The sequence below is a fragment of the Vanacampus margaritifer genome, chromosome 15, assembly GCF_051991255.1.
Source record: "Vanacampus margaritifer isolate UIUO_Vmar chromosome 15, RoL_Vmar_1.0, whole genome shotgun sequence".
Classification (NCBI taxonomy): Eukaryota; Metazoa; Chordata; class Actinopteri; order Syngnathiformes; family Syngnathidae; genus Vanacampus; species Vanacampus margaritifer.
The window spans coordinates 21,372,700-21,391,623 of record NC_135446.1 but is presented as its reverse complement, the minus strand read 5'-3'; the positions used below and the strand labels follow the sequence as shown (position 1 = coordinate 21,391,623).

General features: G+C 42.0%; 1 protein-coding gene and 1 long non-coding RNA gene across 14 annotated transcripts in view; both read right to left on the bottom strand.

Annotated features, from left to right (window-relative positions):
* The window catches only part of LOC144035039 (ELKS/Rab6-interacting/CAST family member 1-like), an 88,197-nt gene that overhangs the window by 68,923 nt on the left and 350 nt on the right, over positions 1-18,924 (bottom strand). For all 13 annotated transcript variants that reach the window (XR_013288351.1, XR_013288352.1, XR_013288353.1 and 10 more), the window contains exons 2-4: positions 8,788-9,581; positions 7,728-7,805; positions 7,417-7,572 (exon numbers count right to left, since the gene is read on the bottom strand). Coding sequence is in view for 9 of the 13 variants with exons in the window: in XM_077544353.1 (XP_077400479.1) it covers positions 7,417-7,572; positions 7,728-7,805; positions 8,788-9,294 (741 nt within the window). In the remaining 4 variants the exon portion in view is untranslated. The remainder of the gene's footprint in view (positions 1-7,416; positions 7,573-7,727; positions 7,806-8,787; positions 9,582-18,924) is intronic.
* On the bottom strand, positions 16,665-17,426 carry LOC144035543 (uncharacterized). The gene is made up of 2 exons (XR_013288457.1): positions 17,060-17,426; positions 16,665-16,981 (listed from the first exon to the last, which is right to left on the bottom strand). It is a non-coding gene; the product is annotated as an uncharacterized LOC144035543 (long non-coding RNA).

Here is an 18,924-nt window from a genome sequence, read left to right as displayed (position 1 = left end):
AAAATTTGTGGCGTCAGCCAATTACAATTTTTAATTTTAATTAATTGCATGACTTCACTAGTTATTTTTATTATTTAAAAAAAAGAAATGATCAAAAAAAGAAAAGATTATTAAAAGTGAGGGGTGTCAGGCGATTCAAATGTGTCATCGTAATTAATCGCATGACTTCACTAGTTAACTCCCGATTAATCACAAATTTTATATCTGTTCTAAATGTAAAATAAAACATTTCTAGGTCTTCATACTCTTGTTAACAAAAGTGGGGGAAAAAACGAATGGAAATAGTTCAAATGAATTTTTGACGTCTATAGCCGTCAATGGCAGTCAATGAGTTAATATTAACTCATTCACTCGTAGCCATTTTTCATGGAAGCAACCGCCTTCGCTCCCGGCTGCTTTCCTGGATTTGGACTGATTTTGCAAGGCTCACAGAATATTGTGTTCTATTGCTATCAAAACATGGAAGCTACCAAAGGAAAGATGAGAGTCTCTTCTTTCATCAGGGAAAAATGTTTCAGTTTTTGCAGAAATTAGCATTAGAATATAGCTAAGTTTCATCATTATTCCCATTTCTGGTGAAAACACCGTCAAAAAGAGCTTGTTGCAAGATGGGCCTGGTTGGTCTCTTATACTCTGCTGCCACCTGCTGGCCGTTTTTGTAATAACTACCATTTCTTCAAGTTTGCTCTTCAGTAAGCCTTCTGTATGCTCTAGGTGAGCTGTGATTGGCCGTTGACTGAGCCCCGAGTAACTGTGATGTCATCATCAGTCGACAGCAAGTATCGAAAATGGCCGCCCCCTGAGATGGATAAAAACGGCTGGATTTTGCTGCATAAATTCCACAAATGTCATTTTTAGACTAGTGAGGTCACATATAACATATTATTGTCAAGAAATGTTTCCGGTTGACTTCCGCTTTAAGATTCGTGCGCAAACCTCCCACATTTTCAAATCTTGCATTCGAAAGGAATGACACGGCAGAATTTAGGACGAAAAAGCAAAACACGGGAGGCGCGAAAAATGTGCGATACGTCAATCCCAATCTGCCTCCTCGTACCCTTTAACATGAACCATCTCTCCTTTCTTACTCCTCCATCTCATCCCTCGCTCGCCAACCGCGTCACGCTTACACAAACATACACGTAGAACCATTTGGGCCCACACGCGCACATTGGCATGTGTGCGCCCGTGTGCAGAATGGCCGCGAGCGGTCTGACGAGCTCGCCCACTCACACGCGCTGAGAGGATGGAAAAGTGGACGGATGACAAGAAAATCCCTCATTTTAAGAAAGCGGATGGCGAAAAATAGGATCGCATTCTCATTGCTGCGCGCACAACAAATCGGGACGACACGAATACGGATGGGAAGGAGTCAAAACAAGTCAATGGTGAATAGAAAACAGCCGAAAGGTGCCTCCGGTGCAATGTTGACCCTAATCAGTCACATTGAGATGCAGCATCAGGGTCAGGGGCGGGTTCACAGGCAAAGGAAAACGTTAGCTGTCACATGGATTTAACATGAGTGCGTTCACGTCAAGTCAAGATGCACAAAGTGAGGAAAGAAAAAAAAGAAAAAGAAAAAATGCCTTCGCACCGGCTTCATTCCAATGCCCAGAGTCACTCCTTATAAGGAGGGCAAGCGCGCAGCCAAAGTGGAGAAAGTGAGAGCAGGAGAAGGAAAAGGAGGAGTGAATCGGAAAAGTCAAAGCCTCCACCCTGCGAATCGCTCTTTTGGAGGGTAAAGAACACAAAGTCAGGCTGCATCAGAGCTCAACTTGAAGAAGACTCAAGCGCTGCATTTTTTCTTCCTCCTTCGCCGCCCTTTTCCTCCTGATCCTCTCCATCTGCTCTCGCCTCCCCTGCCCATCCCTCCATCCCTCCTAAATAAACATGCGGGTTTGAGGACCATCTGTTGGGCGCGAGCGTTCATGTGTGAAAAACACACACAGCCAACACGCTCCAAAAGCCACCATTTTTAAAGGCTTCCTTCTCGCTGGCAGTCACAAAAAACAAAAACTGGGGAAAGAGAGCACACGCACACGCACACGCGCACGCACACACGCACGCACGGCGGGGGAAATAATGAGTCATAGGTTGATGAAAAGCGTGCAGGCCGCAGAGGCCAAGCGAGCGATGACACACTGATGGTCGTCGCTGTCTTTTTAGAGGTTGGCGTCCGGCATCAAAGACAGACGTGCCTTCAAGAAGTGACTTTTTATAAAGCGCTGAGTCAGCACGCCGCCCTTTCCGGCTCCACCCGGAGCCGAGTCGCCGCCGCGCGCACGACGCTTTCCGGCGCTTGTCCGATGACACCGACACTTGCAGTGTGCTAATTGCTAATGTAGTTGGCAAGCGCGGAACGCATAAATTTACTTAAGAAACTTTTTGGATGAAGCACCTGTCAGAGTTGTGGCGTTGAGCGGCATTCCGCTCTCCTCACCACATATTCCGATTTTATATTTGGTCAGACATTTGTGCACTATTAAAAAAAAACTGTTTCGTCAATGAATTCTTTCTCAAGTTAATCATTGGGACGACTGCTTTTTGCTTGAGTCATATTATTTGAAAGTCATTCTGTGGTAGTTCTTGGCTCTTTTTGGCTACATCGCGTGCTAGTGAACGGCAATAAACGTGATATCGTGATACAAAAATTGCCACAATATGGTCGTCGTGGTCATGTCACAATATTAAAAGCGGCACAAGGTTGCATTCCATTTGTGCAGTTCTAGCACCCTCTGCTGGTTGGTTTATGAGTGCACTTTCATTTTTATTAGGAATGTTTTGGCCACTCAGGCAATGATTAACTTAACACTCCCATAAATCATACCAGCAAATATTTTTCAACATCTTCATAAAAAATAAAATAAAAAATTGCTTCAGCCTTGAAACTCAAAGACAAGGATACTTCTGCATCGCTGAACATGACAATGACGCAACATAACATGACGTGGCCAAGCCGATTTGTCAACGCAGTTATTACGTTAATAAAAAAAAATAGGTTTTTTTTTTTTTTTTTACAGTATCATAAACTTTTATACAGTATCGTGAACGTTTTTATATTGCCAACCTTCCCACAATATTGTGATCATGTTAGAATAGTGACGTTTAGATACGGTTAAATCCTTCCTGCGCGGTCATAATGTACACACAAACCCTTGACCGCTCATCATTAATATGATGTATTTTCAGTGCCGGCATTCATTTTTAATGCATAACATTTACACTCTCTCGTCAGGTCAATCAATTATTTCTTCATTTCCATCAACCGTCGCCCGCATCATCCATTTCTCACTCTTCCTTTTCATTTTTTTCCCCAGGTCAGTTTTTCCGTAGCATCTCACATTCCTTGCCACCTTTTTTTCCTCTATGTTTTGCTAGGAAAAGCTTCTTTTTTTTGGAAGGGGGGGGGCACAGAATATGTGATGTCCAGTGTTGGTCTCCTGCTGGATTCTCTTGGCCGGAGCGTCTCGACACTGGCTTTGCATTAATGAAATTAGAAATAGTCCGTTTCAAAGCCAAATGTAATAACATGAAGTGCTGAGCAGCAGATTATGAGCCTTTAACGAGTCAGCGCGCGGAATGGTTTCTGCCGCGGTGCGTTCAGGCAACATTTCCTCACTATGTTTTGTCTCCTATAGGGAGGCCCGACTGCGTTGATCCATCATTTATTTAAAGTATGCGAGACGGTTTAACTGTCGTGGACGGAGGAGGAAAATCTGCACTGCAGAAGGGAAAGCTGCAGTCTCCAAAATCTATTTACGTATGAAACGAGACTTGACGCAAGATTCGTGCGCAAATCCGACATCATCTGCTCGGATTCTACATAAGAAGCCCGATTGTATTATAGTGAGCCGCACTTAACACGGAGTGACACGGACACACAAACAAACGCAGCAGGCGCACACCCTTGCAAACAAAAGACGGCAGAAACAAGCACGCACAGGCAACACAAAAGATGGTTGGAAACAAAAAGCAAGCACAAGAAGCCTCCATCAACACGGGCGACGCCCCTTCTTCCCTCCAAACACTCTCCCTGTGTGTCTCGCGTGAGTCCCCGTTGGCACGCACTCCGGCTGTGACGTCATCGCGCCGCTCGCAGCACTGCCGGTCGTGTTTAGCAGCCCCGGCCGGAGGAGGGGGGACAGTGCGGTTATTGTTTGGTTCACGACTGGTGCAAGGAGAAATGATGGCCGCCATTTGATTGGGCGCCGTGCGAGACGGGCTCCTGCAGGGGCAACTCAATGGAGGAGAATTAAGTCAAGAGAAGGAAGCCAGAACTTTGCGGCATTCCAGGCATTCCGTCCTTTTTTTTCCCCCCCGCGCTTCCCTTTTTTTTTCTCTCCTGCAGTGATCAAACGAAAAACGAATCATACCAATGTAACAGAAAGGTAGCGCGGCACGAGTGACGAGAAGAGAGAAAACGACTGGAACGGAGCGCACACTTTGCGGTGGGATGAATGCGTTCGGTCACACCGGGGTCTTTTCTTGCTGCTCCACAGGCCCGGATGGAGAAAAGCCGTAAAGAGGGAATGAAAAATGGACCTGCTCTCAATCAAATACAAACTCTCCCCAGTCAAGCTGAGAGCAAAATATACAGTAACTAGGGCCCGATCGATTAATCGGCTGCCGATTACAATCGGCCCATTATTGCCCTTCAAACATCTGCCGAAACAATTATTTTCCCCTCAAAACGTTAAAATTGACGAAAGCTGAAGTTCCCGACGCTGTGAAAGTACCATGAATGCACCGTTTTGCTTCCGTAGCATTAGCGACTAGCAAGTGTGAAGCGTATGTTATTCTGTGGTCCCTAAGCGTCCTTTAAGATGTTTAATGACACCCCAGTTGGAGTTAAGTGTAAAACTAAACACACGACGAAAAGAATTACATCCACTGTGTATTTAAAAAATACAAAACATGCTTTGTTTCAAAACATCGTTAGCCTAGCGCTAATGCTAAAAGCAAAGAGAGGATCCCATTCAAATGCTAACAGTAAGTTAGCATCGACTTCGGTATGCTATGGGAACACTACACAAAAGGCACAAATTATTTTCCAAGGTGTGAAAAACAAGTTATTTGAATCGAATTCAATCGTAACATTTCTCTATACTTAATTGTTTTATTTTGCCATTGTCATTTCAAGATTTTTTTTGTCTTGTCTTAACACACATTTCCACATGACATGGCACAAAATATAATCACCGAGGTCCCAGGTTAGCCCAGTAAGTTCCCAATTTTAGGCATTATATACATATTTTAAAAATAATCGGCAGATTAATCGGTAATCTGTATTTTTTTCTGCCAAAAACGATCGGCATCAGCCTAAAGAAAATGCATATCGGTCGGGGCCCTAAATATAACCCTGAGATGAAATAATCAGCATAGCTCTCAACCACAATGCATTTTTTTTCAAGCTTCTAAGTGGTTCTAAACTGCACAAATGTACGCTTGTTGTGCAAAGCAGAAGGCGGTCGTCATGGTGACGCTCGTGTTTACACAGCATCCCTGTAGCAGTGGATATAAGAAAGACTGTTAGCAAGCGAGAGCAGAGGATGTGATAGGACGAAAGGAAGGAAGCGCACGGGAGGGTGGAGCTGAGGTGAACATTCCTAAACAAGGATGGGGGGGCGGGCGGGGGGGGGGGTTCGTGACCCTTCATGCCTGCGGGAAGCATACAGCCATAAATTACCCGGGCCACTTCATTTCTAACGTGGCAATCGGGCGGCGAGGAAAGTGAGGGGAAGGAGACAAAGCTGACTCAACGTGGGACGACTGAAATAGAAAAGGGGGACGGGGGTGGGGTGGGGGGGGGGGGTTAATGAAGGTGAAAGGAGGGAACTGAAGATGAGATAATAATGAAAAGGAAGCTCGGCGCTAAAAGGATGCGAGTTGAAGACTGAAAGCGAAAAAAAGGGACATCGCATGAACGCATGGGAGAAGACGAAGACGCTTTCATGTCTTGACATGTTTTCCCTCCCACAACGCACACACAACCTATTAGAAGCATGCGTGCGTGTTTGACAGCAACAACTCATCCTTTCCCTTTTACAGTCGTGCCTTGAGATAAGGATTGCACTCCTTCCATGACTACACTTGCGACTCAAGACGTTGCCGTCTCAAAACTTCTTTCTCCACTCACACGAAAGAAAATACTATTATCAATCCGTTATAGAAACAATCAAAATGTTTGGGCGCACTATAGTACTTCATAAAAACATTCAGTAATGACATATTTAACTCATTCACTGCCATTGACGGCTATAGAAAAAAAAAAAATCATTCAAGCTATTTCTAATGGTTTCACATTTTTTTCCACTTTTGTTGACAAGAGTATGAAAACCTAGAAAAAAAAATGATTGTACATTTAGAACATACATAAAATTTGTGATTAATCGTGAGTTAACTATTGAAGTCATGCGATTAATTACAATGAAAAAATATAATCGCCGATGCCCCTATTTAAAAAAGGAAGAAAATATGATTAAAAAATTAGGGGCGTCAGACGATTATATTTTTTCATTGTAATTAATCGCATGACTTCAATAGTTAACTCACGATTAATCACAAATTTTATATATGTTCTAAATGTAATTTTTTTTTTCTTCTAGGTTTTTGTACTCCTGTGAAAAGTGGGAAAAAAAAGTAAATCTAATAGAAATAGTTTGAATACATTTTTGACGTCTAGAGCCGTGAAAGAGGAAGCAACCTTCAAAATGTCTTGACAATAAAATAAGTGACCTCACTAGTCTAAACACGACATTTTGATTCATTAATATTACATCTGTGGAATATGAGTTATGAAGCAAAATCCAGCCGTTTTTTACCCATCTGAGGGGGCGGCCATTTTGCCACTTGCTGACGACTGAAGATGACGTCACAGTTGCTCAGGCAACCGCCAATCACAGCTCACCTGTCATTTTCCGCCTGATGGGTCTTTTGGTGTAAACTCATAAATATTGGTCAGATCCTTGACATGGGTCAAAAAATGGGGTCATTTCGTATAAAACAACCCAAAAGTTGGGTCAAATTGACCCATAAAGTGGATTGGTCCATTTTTGATCCATAATCGGGTTACTTTTCATCCAACTGTTTTTAGAGTGTATTATTGTCACAAAAGTCCCCTTTAAATAGAATGTCCACAATTCAAAAGTTTTGGCCTCAACTCAATGGACATCTAGAGATATGGATAGACATGTTGTTCTTCGAAGAGGATAAAGAACATGTGCCTGTGTGCATCTGCCTACATGATTTGCTCCACTGTTTTTGTTCAAAAGCTTGCATTTGGACAGGGGTCCAACCTCCTGCCGAAAAGCGCGAGCGATCTATCAGGGTTCACCTTCACTCTCCCCGTCGACACTTTTTGCCGCCATTTTGAGACGAGCCTCCGCTTCTTGTATCTTTGCCAGGTCGATTGCGTACCTGCGTTTCCTCCTGCACCACCCGGTACTGCTCCTTCCACACGGTCATCTTGGTGGCTTCGTCCTTGCGCAGCGCTCGCTCCTTCTTCAGCTCCGGACTCCAGAAGGTCTTGATGGAGTTCATGGACGAACTCAACTTGGACTCCTTCGCATCCAACTGCAATCAGAAAGCAAGAGTTTGGCTTTCGCATGTGCTGTGGATTGCCTTTAATCGGGTTTTCCGCTGCATCGTCTCTAAAAAAAGAAATCTAGACGAAGTTCATACAAAAAAGGAAAGTGACATTTTGTATCCGTGTCAGCAAATGGCCTTACGTCTCTGCGCAGAAGTTCATTTTCTCTCAGCACTTCTCTCAGTTGGCTCTGCAGGTCTGTCATGGCACCCTCCCGCACCTGCAACACACGCAGCTGAGCGTTGACTGCACATTTGAACTCATTTGCGCCCAAAAACGGTTAAATACCCCACAGTGTCCCAAAGACGTATTTATACGTTTTTTAAATGCTAGAACATGCAGAAGGCTTTGATGCAGCCTCTGAACTCAAGAGAACGCTTTAAGAAATGGTAGTTATTACAAAAAGAGATCAACCAGGGCCATGTTACAAAATGCTCTTTTTGACGATGTTTTCAACAGCTTTGTGAATAATGATGCTATATTCGAATGCTAATTGTTGCAAAACAAAAACAGATAGAATTATTATTTTTTAAGAGACTCTAATCTTTCTTTTGGTAGCCTCCATGTTTTTATAGCAATACAACACAATATTCTGTGGGCCTTACAAAATCAGTCAAACAGCCGGGAGCGAAGGGGGTTGCTTCAGTCAAAATGGCTGAGAGTGATTGAGTTAACCTATCTTGGCTCGCACTGGGGAATTTTACAGTACAAACGTTTCAGATCTTGTCTTTTGATCCTCGGTCATCGCAAGCAGCTGAACAAAACTCGCTGTGTTTTACATGTGGTTAAAAAGCCAAGCGTGGAGAGTCTGCTGCCCAAAATAAATCTTTGCCAAGAGCCTCTCAAATATCCACATTCTCTCCTTTATTTCCCAAAAGTTTCCATTTTTCATTTTGTTACACTATAGCTGCAGCGGCCAAAGTCATCTGCTTCTTCCGCTTCCATTGTTTGTGCTTTAATAATAATAAAAATGTGATTATTGTAAACTATAAAAGGCACCACAAAGCATTGTTTGCCCTTAAAAGCATTTCCTGGCAGCAACGAGCCGAGCTGGAAAGTGATGACTAACGTTGCGGAGGCAGTGTGAGGTTAGATCTTGGATTCTATTGAAACATTTTGCATATCGTTTGAATTCAAGGTCATTTTTCTGTTTGCTTCCCGGACTCAACGACGGCGGTTAAGGTAGCGAGGAAAAGCCTCACCTGTCGGATGGAGTGCGGCACCGTGGAAGCCTGCGTGGGCTGATGTTGCCCCTCCCCGCCGAAGGCTATGGCGTCACTGGACATGACCCCCCCGGGGCCGCCGCCCCCTCCAGAGTTGATATTTGGGCTGCTGCCCACAAAGGCGGTCCGGACCCCGTAGGGCACCCTCGCCCCGGCCCTGCCCAGCGTCATGGTACTTTTAGGCAGGGAGGGGTTCAGCCCACTCCCCAGGCTCCCCAGCCCGACCGGGTCTTCGGTCCCGTCGGTGAAATACATGGGACCGCCCGTGGCGTACGCCGCATTGAGCGACTGGATGTTCTCCATGGATAAGGTTTTCCCGGATCCGGTCAGGCCGGCGCCGGCGGAGCCGCTGCTGCCGTTCCGCCGGTGGGCCAAACGGGGGGAGCGCGGCAGGCGGGGCGAACGGCCAGGGCTGCCTGACGCCGAGCCGTTGCCGTTGGATCCCACCGCGTCCAGCTTGGAGACGGACCGAGAACTTCCATACATGACGAGGGGATCCGGGCGGGGTTTCAGGTCCAGATAAAAGACTAAGTGAGCGCACCAGAGAGGAAAGAACTAATAATCCAAGGAGACAACTTGTGTCCTGATGAAAACATTAGTCACGGGGATGCTTCACGTCCCAAAAAAGTGACAAACAGAACAAAGCGGTTCCTGTTTGTCGTCTTCCACTGGAGTTCTTCTTGACCTCGTGACGCCGTGCCTGTGATCGCTGCGATCCAGAATGCTTGAGGACGACGTCTGCTACTCCACAAAGGCGGCAATCAACGAGTCACCTGGAGGAGGAAGAGGAGACTTGAGCTTGTCAGCAAAACATTTGACCAAGTTAGCGTTTGAATAAGCCATTTTTTTTTTTAAACTGATAAACAATAAAAGTAGGGCTGCACAGATAAAATATTTTTAGAATCGAGTATTCTACCGATTACTCCATCAATGAATCCAATAAGAATGTATTTTGCGTGATTAAAAGTTATTTTTGTTCACTTGAAGTTGCCATCCTCACATTGTTCTGTCGTATCTGTGACTTTTGAGTGTGTGTGCCTTGGCCTGGTGAGTGACGTGGGTGTCAGCGAATGAAAGTAGAGTTGTTTGTTATCCGATTAATCGTCGCAACCCTAAAAGCACACCTTTATAGCCTCATCTGTAGCTTCACAATCTGATTGGCTGCTAAAACAATAAAAAAATGTCTCATGGTATTTATAGTTTGTTTCGAATTCTGTTTTTTAAAATTCCATATTTTTCAAAAATGCTTGGTTTTAGTTAAGTCTATATTAGTTTTATTTTTTTTAATATATGGAGTTAAAACAAATAAAGATCATTATGTACTGTGTCATAAAGTAAAGTAATGTACAATTCCAAAACCCCTGTTAGACATTTGCTTTTCTGCACAAACATGCCGAAAGCTCATGTACTCCCCAAAACGTATAAATATGTTTTATTTTAAATATTACCATGCTCCCAAAGACACATTTTTTTCATGCTAGAGCACATAGAAGGCTTTGATTTGGCCTCTGAACTGCAGAGAACGGGTGAAGCAATGGTAGTAGTTACAAAAACGGCCAGCAGGTGGCAGCAGAGTATAAGAGATCAACCAGGGCCATGTTGCAAAAAGCTCCCTTTCCCCACTGTTTTCAACAGATTTGTGAATAATGATGAAACTTAGCCATATTCTTATGCTAATTGCTGCAAAGTGGAAACAGATAGAAATATACTTTTTTTTTCCTGATGAAAGAAGAGACTCGAACCTTTCTTTTGGTAGCTTCCATGTTTTTATAGCAATAGAACAGAATATTGTGTGGGCCTTGCAAAATCAAGTAAAACAGCTGGGAGCGAAGGGGGTTGCTTCAGTGAAAATGGCGGCGAGTGAATGAGTTAAAAGCCAAAAGCTGTCTTTTTATTCACCTCATGAATGTTTTTCAGTTTGACCTTCAGTTATTTCCTATAATGATATAGCTATAATAACCTTTGTTTTTCCAAAGGCAATAATGCCGAATTTTGATTGGCACGTGCACATATTTCATCTTCGGTTCATGTTGGAGCGCACCCCATGATACGTAGAATCCCGCAGCAGTGCGAGGAGCAGCAGCGCGCGCTTCCGACCGTACTGACCTTTGGCCGGCGCCGCGCAAACTCGCAGCCAGTCAGTCGAAGGCCCGGCCTCGTGCGCTACACGCAAATGGGCCAAACCATCTGCGCCGCAAACTCCCTCGGGACCGCAAGCACACACCTGGATGAGAGCCGGCCGACGCACACACGCACACACACACACACACACATTCTGTACTCAACCAATCAAGTGAAAGCACGCAAAGGCTTGAACTGTTTGGAGGGGAAGGTATCAAGTTGACAGATGCACATTCATGAACGGCTCAGTGGCCGTATTAGTAATAACACACATACTGAGCTGTTTAGTTTGAAGTGCGTGTGCGAGGCGGAGGGGGGGGCGGCTGTGGGGGGGCTTGCTGACATGTAGATAATGTCCTGTTTGCTTACTGTGACGCACTTTGGCACGTTAACGCCTCATGGAGACCGCTTGTGATTCTCGGGCTCAACCATTTTGAAAAAAATCATTTAACTGCATTTTTTTGTTCTCCTTATTGTGTCATATTGTGATTGCATTTCAATACGCGATTCGTTTTTCAAGGTCCTCGTCCCAGGGATTTTTTTTTTTTTTAACACAATACACAAAACATTGTCAGATTTATTTTGATATCAATGTTTTGGTCTGATAGGTAAAGCTCACACAAGAATAAATGCAAATGAATATGAAAGACGGCTTATTGCTGTACTTTAATTAGTTGTTGGCTAACTAAAGACTTTGACTTGGAGTCTTTGAAGCGTCCATAACGTCAATTGAACAAAATTGAACCAAAGAACTGTGGTGTAAAAATAAATCAGTAAGTCGGACTACAACCGTAAAATACTTTTTTCCTAAGTTTTCATACTCTTGTTATAAAAGTCATAAAAGTGGAAAAAATGCTAAATAATTGAAATATTGCTGCATATTTTAGTCATTGATACAGAAATGTCATAATAATTCATAAGATTGAAGTGAAATTAAAATGTACTCTACTGTAAAAAAACGACACTAGATGTCATAATAACATTTGTAAAACGGTGACAGCTCAGTGCATTTTTTTTTTTTTTTCAAATTAAGAGCTATCTAATCTTTAACATGAAGTAACTTGTCAAATTGTGCACATTTTTAAAAGTGAAAACTTGACCCCAGTCTCCACAAATATATGCATTATAATAAGTACCTGGCAATTCGATTCGTATCACGATTCATTGGTCACAATTCGATTCGATACCGATTATTCCCGATACGAATCTATAAATTGATTATTGCGATTTTTTTTTACTCAAATTTTGAAAATACTAATCAGTAAACTTGTACATGTAAGATTTGTATGAAAATGTATTTATTTATCTGAAATTCAGGTTGCAGTCTGTTTCATGTTTGAACAGCACTGAAATAAAATATTAAGGCTTAATGTTCCACTAATAGAACATTCTTCCATGCTTAATGTGTAAATCCTAAACCCAAGTAAGACGTTTTGTTGAATATTCCCATAAAAAAAAATGGATGTTTAAAAATCTATTCGGCCGCATATTGAATCGATTCGAGAGTTGCGTGCTGTAATATCGCGATAAATTGCAGAATCGATTTTTTTCTAACACCCCTAATGCATTATTATTACATTTATGCTAATTTATTACTACTACATTTTGACGTGGACGTGTCTGCTGCGTTGCGAATGGAATTCCCTCGTTACAGGCTTTCCAAGTAAGAGGAGGTCATTAATCGCACGTTAAAAAAAATGGTGACGTTAAAAGAAAATTTACTCAAAATGAAGGCACTATTTTTGACACCCCTAATATATATATATATATATATATATATATATATATATATATATATATATATTTTTTTTTTCTTTTGTGATGTGAAAAGTTTATGACATTCTACCACATTGTGATGTTGCTTTGAATTGGATTATTTGTTCAGCCTGTGTTTATTTTTGAGACAAAAGAGAAGTAGCAGCACAACAGGCACCTCGTTTGGACGCAAAAACTTGTGATGCATCATGAGACGGCGCAAAAGCTCCCATGCCCGAGCCACATCTGCTACAGGCGAGGCCATCACGCCGAAAAACCAACGCGGCGCTGCCAAGTGAAACATCTGCAAAACACTCCTAGACTGACTACACAAAATTCTTTCCCATTTTCTCCCGCGCATGCAATTGAGACGCAAGACATTCGACTGCAATGCGCGCCGTCTCGTAGGCAAGAACAACACGCTTGAATTGGGTTTTTCAGCCACGGCAGTCGCTTTGCGGCGAAGGAGCCTGCAGTGGCATTCCTGAAGACCGAAAGCCAAGAGTCCGAAATAGAGGCAAACGGATACATCAGGTTTTGCTCAACTTCACTCGGTGACTCAACACTTCAACAGCAAATACAAAGTCAGTCATCCACTTTTGGACTTTCGTTTTTCCATTTAAATCCACATGTTGTGACAGCTGACGAGAGGTTGGCGTTTTCTAGTATGGGCGGGGCTTCATTTGACGTCGCACTGATGTCATCGCTGTGCTTCGCTTTCTCCCGCATTCACACCAGAATCACAACTTGGAAATATTTCATGTTGACGAAATCTCCTGCTGCTCTGCTCTCCTCCGCAGCCGCCATTTTTATCACAGACCTCATAAACTCTTCGAAGAGTCTCCGGGGTCGAATGGCGAGCGCGAGGATGGTGTCGTCTAACCCCGAAGCTTCCACTTCCTCTGCATTCCCTTCCGCCTTTCCCCCGGCATTCCCGAGGTGTTGAGCGCGTTCTATTTTTATTCTAAAACTCCTCCGTCAATCGCGCCACACAAAACAGCGCAAACACACCGAGCGACTCAAACTAAACATGGACACATTAAAAAGGTTCCTGCCGCCTACTAAATGTGATGCAGGCTGCGTGGTGAGAACGATGCGGCCACAAAAGACTTGCTGGTTGACGACCCTCGAAGCCATCGAGAGCGAGCTGCCGACAACGTTCTAGTCAAGACTAGACGACTTTATTACAACATCGATTAAGCGTCATAATTGTTTTAAAAACCCAATGATTTCCGCCACCGTGACTGCCTGGTGGAAGGCACTAGAATTGACAAAAGCCCAAGTGGAGCCCTGTGGACTTTCTCCCCTATGGCAGAACCCCGACTTTCAACTTAACAAGCAACCGTTTCATTTAGCTGTGTGGGAGCAGAAAGGAATTACACATCTCCACCATCTCTTCTCAGATAATATGTTTATATCATATACATCCTTGCTCCAAAAATACAATCTAAAAAAACGGAAATTTTTTACATTATCTGCAAGTTAAAAATATGATAAAGAAAAAAATTCCAACACTTCGGGGTACGCTCCAACCGCCGGTTTTAGCTAAAGATATTAACAAGCTTTCTCCGACAACAACAAAAAAACTTTCAAAAATATATAAGTTACTTTCATATACTGATAAAATGTCTTTACCCATCTCGAAATGGGAGACAGACTTGTCTATAGCACCGGAACCTGACTTTTGGATTCAAGTTTGTGAAAACGCATTTAAAATGACAAAACACACAAATTTACAACTTATCCAATATAAAATTATTCACAGAACATACATTACTCATTATATGATGAAGAAAATGGGACTCTCAGACTCCGACATTTGTCTCCAATGCTTACAAAACACTACAGACACTTATGTTCATGCTTTATGGTTATGTACTCCGGTTATGTATTTCTGGACTAAAGTCTTAGAAAAACTTTCCGCTATTTTGGACTGTAGGATACCTTTATCTCCAAACTTGTGTTTGCTAGGTGACCTAACAACAACTGACTTACCACATAAACAATTTCAATCTACACTTGTAGCCCTTACTATCGCTAAAAAAACTATTCTTGTTAACTGGAAAAATAAACAAACTCTGAATATCGACCAATGGTCTAACCTCCTCATAAATCACATTTTAATGGAAAACATATCGGCCTCAAATAAAAACCAAATATCAAAATTTATAGAAACATGGTCTACGTATATAGAATTTTTTAACCTAATTCTGGTTATTTAATTCTGCCTGTTAGCGAGAGCCACCACATCGTGATAACTTACATTGATGTTTCTGCATTTGGCAATTTATTATTATATTATATTATTAGTATGGGATTTTTTTTTAATGGGCTTTAGGTGAACTGATGAATACACACACGCTCGCACGCACGCACGCACACGCACATACACATACTAACCCACATACAAAAAAAAAAATAATAATAATATATATATATATATATATATATATATATATATATATATATATATATGTGTGTGTATATGTATATATATGTATATATATTTCAAAAATAAAAAATTAAAAAACATTTATTAAATTTTTTTTAATTTATTTGTTTTTTTTAAAAAAAAGGAGAGCAATGATGATGTCAAATCGAATGAACAATACTGAGCTCTCCTGAAAAAAAAAAAAAAAAAAGACTAGACGACGAGGTTTGATACGCACTCATGAAATATCATTCTCAAAATACAATGAATTATACAGGAAGTTATTTTTAATTCATTCACTCGCAGCTATTTTCACTGGACAGAGAATATTCTGTTGTATTGCTATAAAAAGAAAGAGAAGCTACCAAAAGAAACATTAGAGTCTCTTCTTTCATCAGAAAAAAAAAAAGATATTTGTATCTGTTTCAGTTTAGCATTAGAACATATCATCATTATTCACAACTCTGTCAAAAAGAGCATGTTGCAACATGGCCCTGTTTGATCTCTTATACTCTGCTGCCACTTTATTTTTTGTAATAACCACCATTGCTTTAAGCAACCTCTTCAGGTCAGAAGCTGCATCAAAGCCTTCTGTATGCTGTAGCATAAAACATGAATTTAAAAAACGTATAAATATGTTTTTGGGAGTGAAGGACAAAAATAATTAAAAAAAACATATTTAGACATTTTGGGGTTTGAATGAGCTAATTAATAATAATGTTCAGACACTTATGTTAGAAACGTCTCACAATTGTTATCAACAAGAATCTAACAACAAGATAGGAAACGGATAAATATCAATATGCAAAAGTTTAATTTAAGTAAAAAAAAAAAAAGGGACCAAACAACAAAAATAGTCCCATTTCTATCCCGCTCTGCGAGTGTTTGCGTTTTTAAAAATAATTACCAGACTACAATGTACCTAGCAAATCACAACGTCCCATCACTGATGAGCATTTTTTATTTTATTTTATTATTATTACAAGAGGGCTACTCATGTTTTCCTTGGGGGCAAACCTGATGCCAGTGGGCGCCATGTTGGTGGCATCTGCTTTAGTTGATCAAGACAAGAATGCAATTTCTCACTTAGTTGTGGTGCATTCAAGCGTGGCAGGAAACATTTGACACGGCTTTGCCAACTCACGTGCTTCGGTGTGGCGTTGCCGTGTTAGCAGTTAGTTGACTTTGAGAGATTAACATCCAATATTGTGGCATGCAACATTTCTTTATGAACTAGAGCTGAAACGATGAATTGAACAATGTGATTAGGAAAAAAAAAAACATCAATAGAAAATCTCTGCCTGGGTTTTTCTAAGCTTCGCAGAGATGCACTTTATTGTTTTTTAACAATATTCCAAAATGTAGACCTAATTTGAAGGCCAAAATTCAGCCCCATAAATCGCAATCCACCCCAATTTTCTACTAACTGTATACAAAAACTGACACCGAAGCAACAGGTGGCGCAATAGAACCCTTTTTTTTTTTTTTATCAAGATGCTTGAAGAAGAAAACACTATTTGCATGAGGGCCAAAAACATATCGGATAAAATATGTAGAAAACATGCAATTTAATCCATAAGACACTCACATCTAAAATGTGCATTATTGCAAAGGTTTGCATCAGAAGGACAAAGTTCAACATTTTTCTGACGCTATTTTCAGCTCATCTCGCCAGCCTGGAACCAAACACAATATGACACAGTGTGCGCGAGGGGCGAATAACGCGTTTAGCGTGAGATGTCTGCGCGAGATAATCCTCCTCACCAGCATGACTACTTGTAACCTCACAAGGTGCAGATAAGACGCAGACGCTGATAAACGGCAGATTGCATCGACTGCGCTCCGGAAATTAACCTGCGACGGAGGCTGCGGGGAAAACAATATCAAATGAAAAGATGAACTGTCGACGTCAATTAGCATAAAACGGCAGCGGTAGTTTCTCACAGGCTTGCAACGAGGAAGTTGCCGGGCGAAAGAAGGACGAGGTGAAACCTGGTCGGGACACCTTGAAATCCCTCGCCTGGAAAACCAGTCAAAGTTTGTGATAAATAACAAACACGCTGCAAGAAAGGTGAAAACTGAGCTCCGACACTCCATTTGTCAAGGCCACTAAGGAGGTAAAAAAAAAAATAAATAGCCGTTCTCCCGTTCAACCATTCGAGCAGAGGACAGCGGAGTGTTTACAGGAAGGAGGTTCCCTGGCTCAGTCTTCCTGTGGGCGGGGCAAAGACATGGAGCTGTGGGAGGAAATCACGGCGTCCTTTTCCTCTCATTCTCGCGGCCTCTCCCGCTGAGCATTGCGCAACAGCGCGGCCAGCAGATTTCATCGACACGAGCGCATCAGAATCAAAATGTCTCCTGATCTGGACACAGAGGACGAGTGTCTGCACGGGTCTGGCTCGGTGCGGACACGCGCCGTGTTGACACCGTTTCCAGAGCAATGCAAGGATTTGGAAAGGTCAGAAAGTTGGTGATCACAACAAGCCAAAGCTGTCGAAATATTGCTAACTGAACTTCAAATTCATAAAACTGGACATCGAAGTTCAGAGTCCCTTCTTTCATCAAGAAAAAAAAGTATACTTTTATCGTTTTTTAAGCAATTAGCATTAGAATTTAGCCAAGTTTCATCATTATTCACTGATTTGCTTAGTTTGTTTTCAACATGGCCCTGGTTGATCTCTCAAACTCTGCTGCCACCTGCTGGCCGTTTTTGTAATAATGAACATTGCTTCAACCGTTTTGTGCAGTTGAGAGGCTGCACCAAAGCCTTCTGTATGCTCGAGTCTAGCATAAAAAACGTGCAAATACGTCTTTGAGAGCATTTTAATATTTAACATAGAACGTATTTATACTTCTTTGGGAGCAAATGAGTTAAGATATTGTATATCCGATTATCCCGACTGTGTCTTGTTATAAAACAATACCAGTACAAATATGCATGGCATGTGAGGTGCAGGATCTATTTTTGTACACTTGAGGTCATTATTCTCACACGTATGTCGTGTATGTCTTTAAGAGGCGGGGCTTGGCCTGGTGAGTGGCATGGGAGTCAGCAAATGAGAATGTAGTTGGGATACTTTTTTTTTTTTACAGCTCAAATATGAGTACATGTAGGCTATATACAATTGAGCAATTCCCGATGCTAACTAGCACATTTTCTTGCACATGACTCAAATATATGTATATTTTTTAGCAAAAGCTTTTTATTGTCATTAATAACATTTTAATATTCAACTGGATTTTTCACAACATTTATTAAATGTAGCCTGTAACACTAGGGCAGGTGAGGAGCGAGAAATCAGGTGCTTGCCTGCCAGCCAGCCGTGCAATCCATCGCCACCCGAGAAGAGTTACGCTTTTTTTTTTTTTTGAACAGCATAAATGGCAAGGTGGCTAACTGATTAGTATCATCCAAACATCTCCACATGGCTCCTAGTTTGCAAGCCCAGAAGCCAGGCTGGTAAAGTGGTATCGAGGTAGGAGTATCGGAGTACTTTTTTCGAGTGAGAAGAGTACAGACGATAGCACAGATTTAAAGTAACAGTGCACTGACAATATTACACTAGCTACTATGATTGTGATTAGTAGACCGTTAAACCATGATAATGTGCATGCTAGGCTAAGTAACAGGCTGGAAGTCAACCCCAAAGTGTCCCCAAACACGGTTGCTCAAGCTGAAAGTGCTTTGGCTCACTAGCCATCAAATTTTAATTATGTTCTTGCTGATGTTCTTGCCCGTGAAGGGTAGCGCGCGCGCGCGCGCACTCACACACACACACATACGATCAGTGCACGCGCCGCTCGCATTT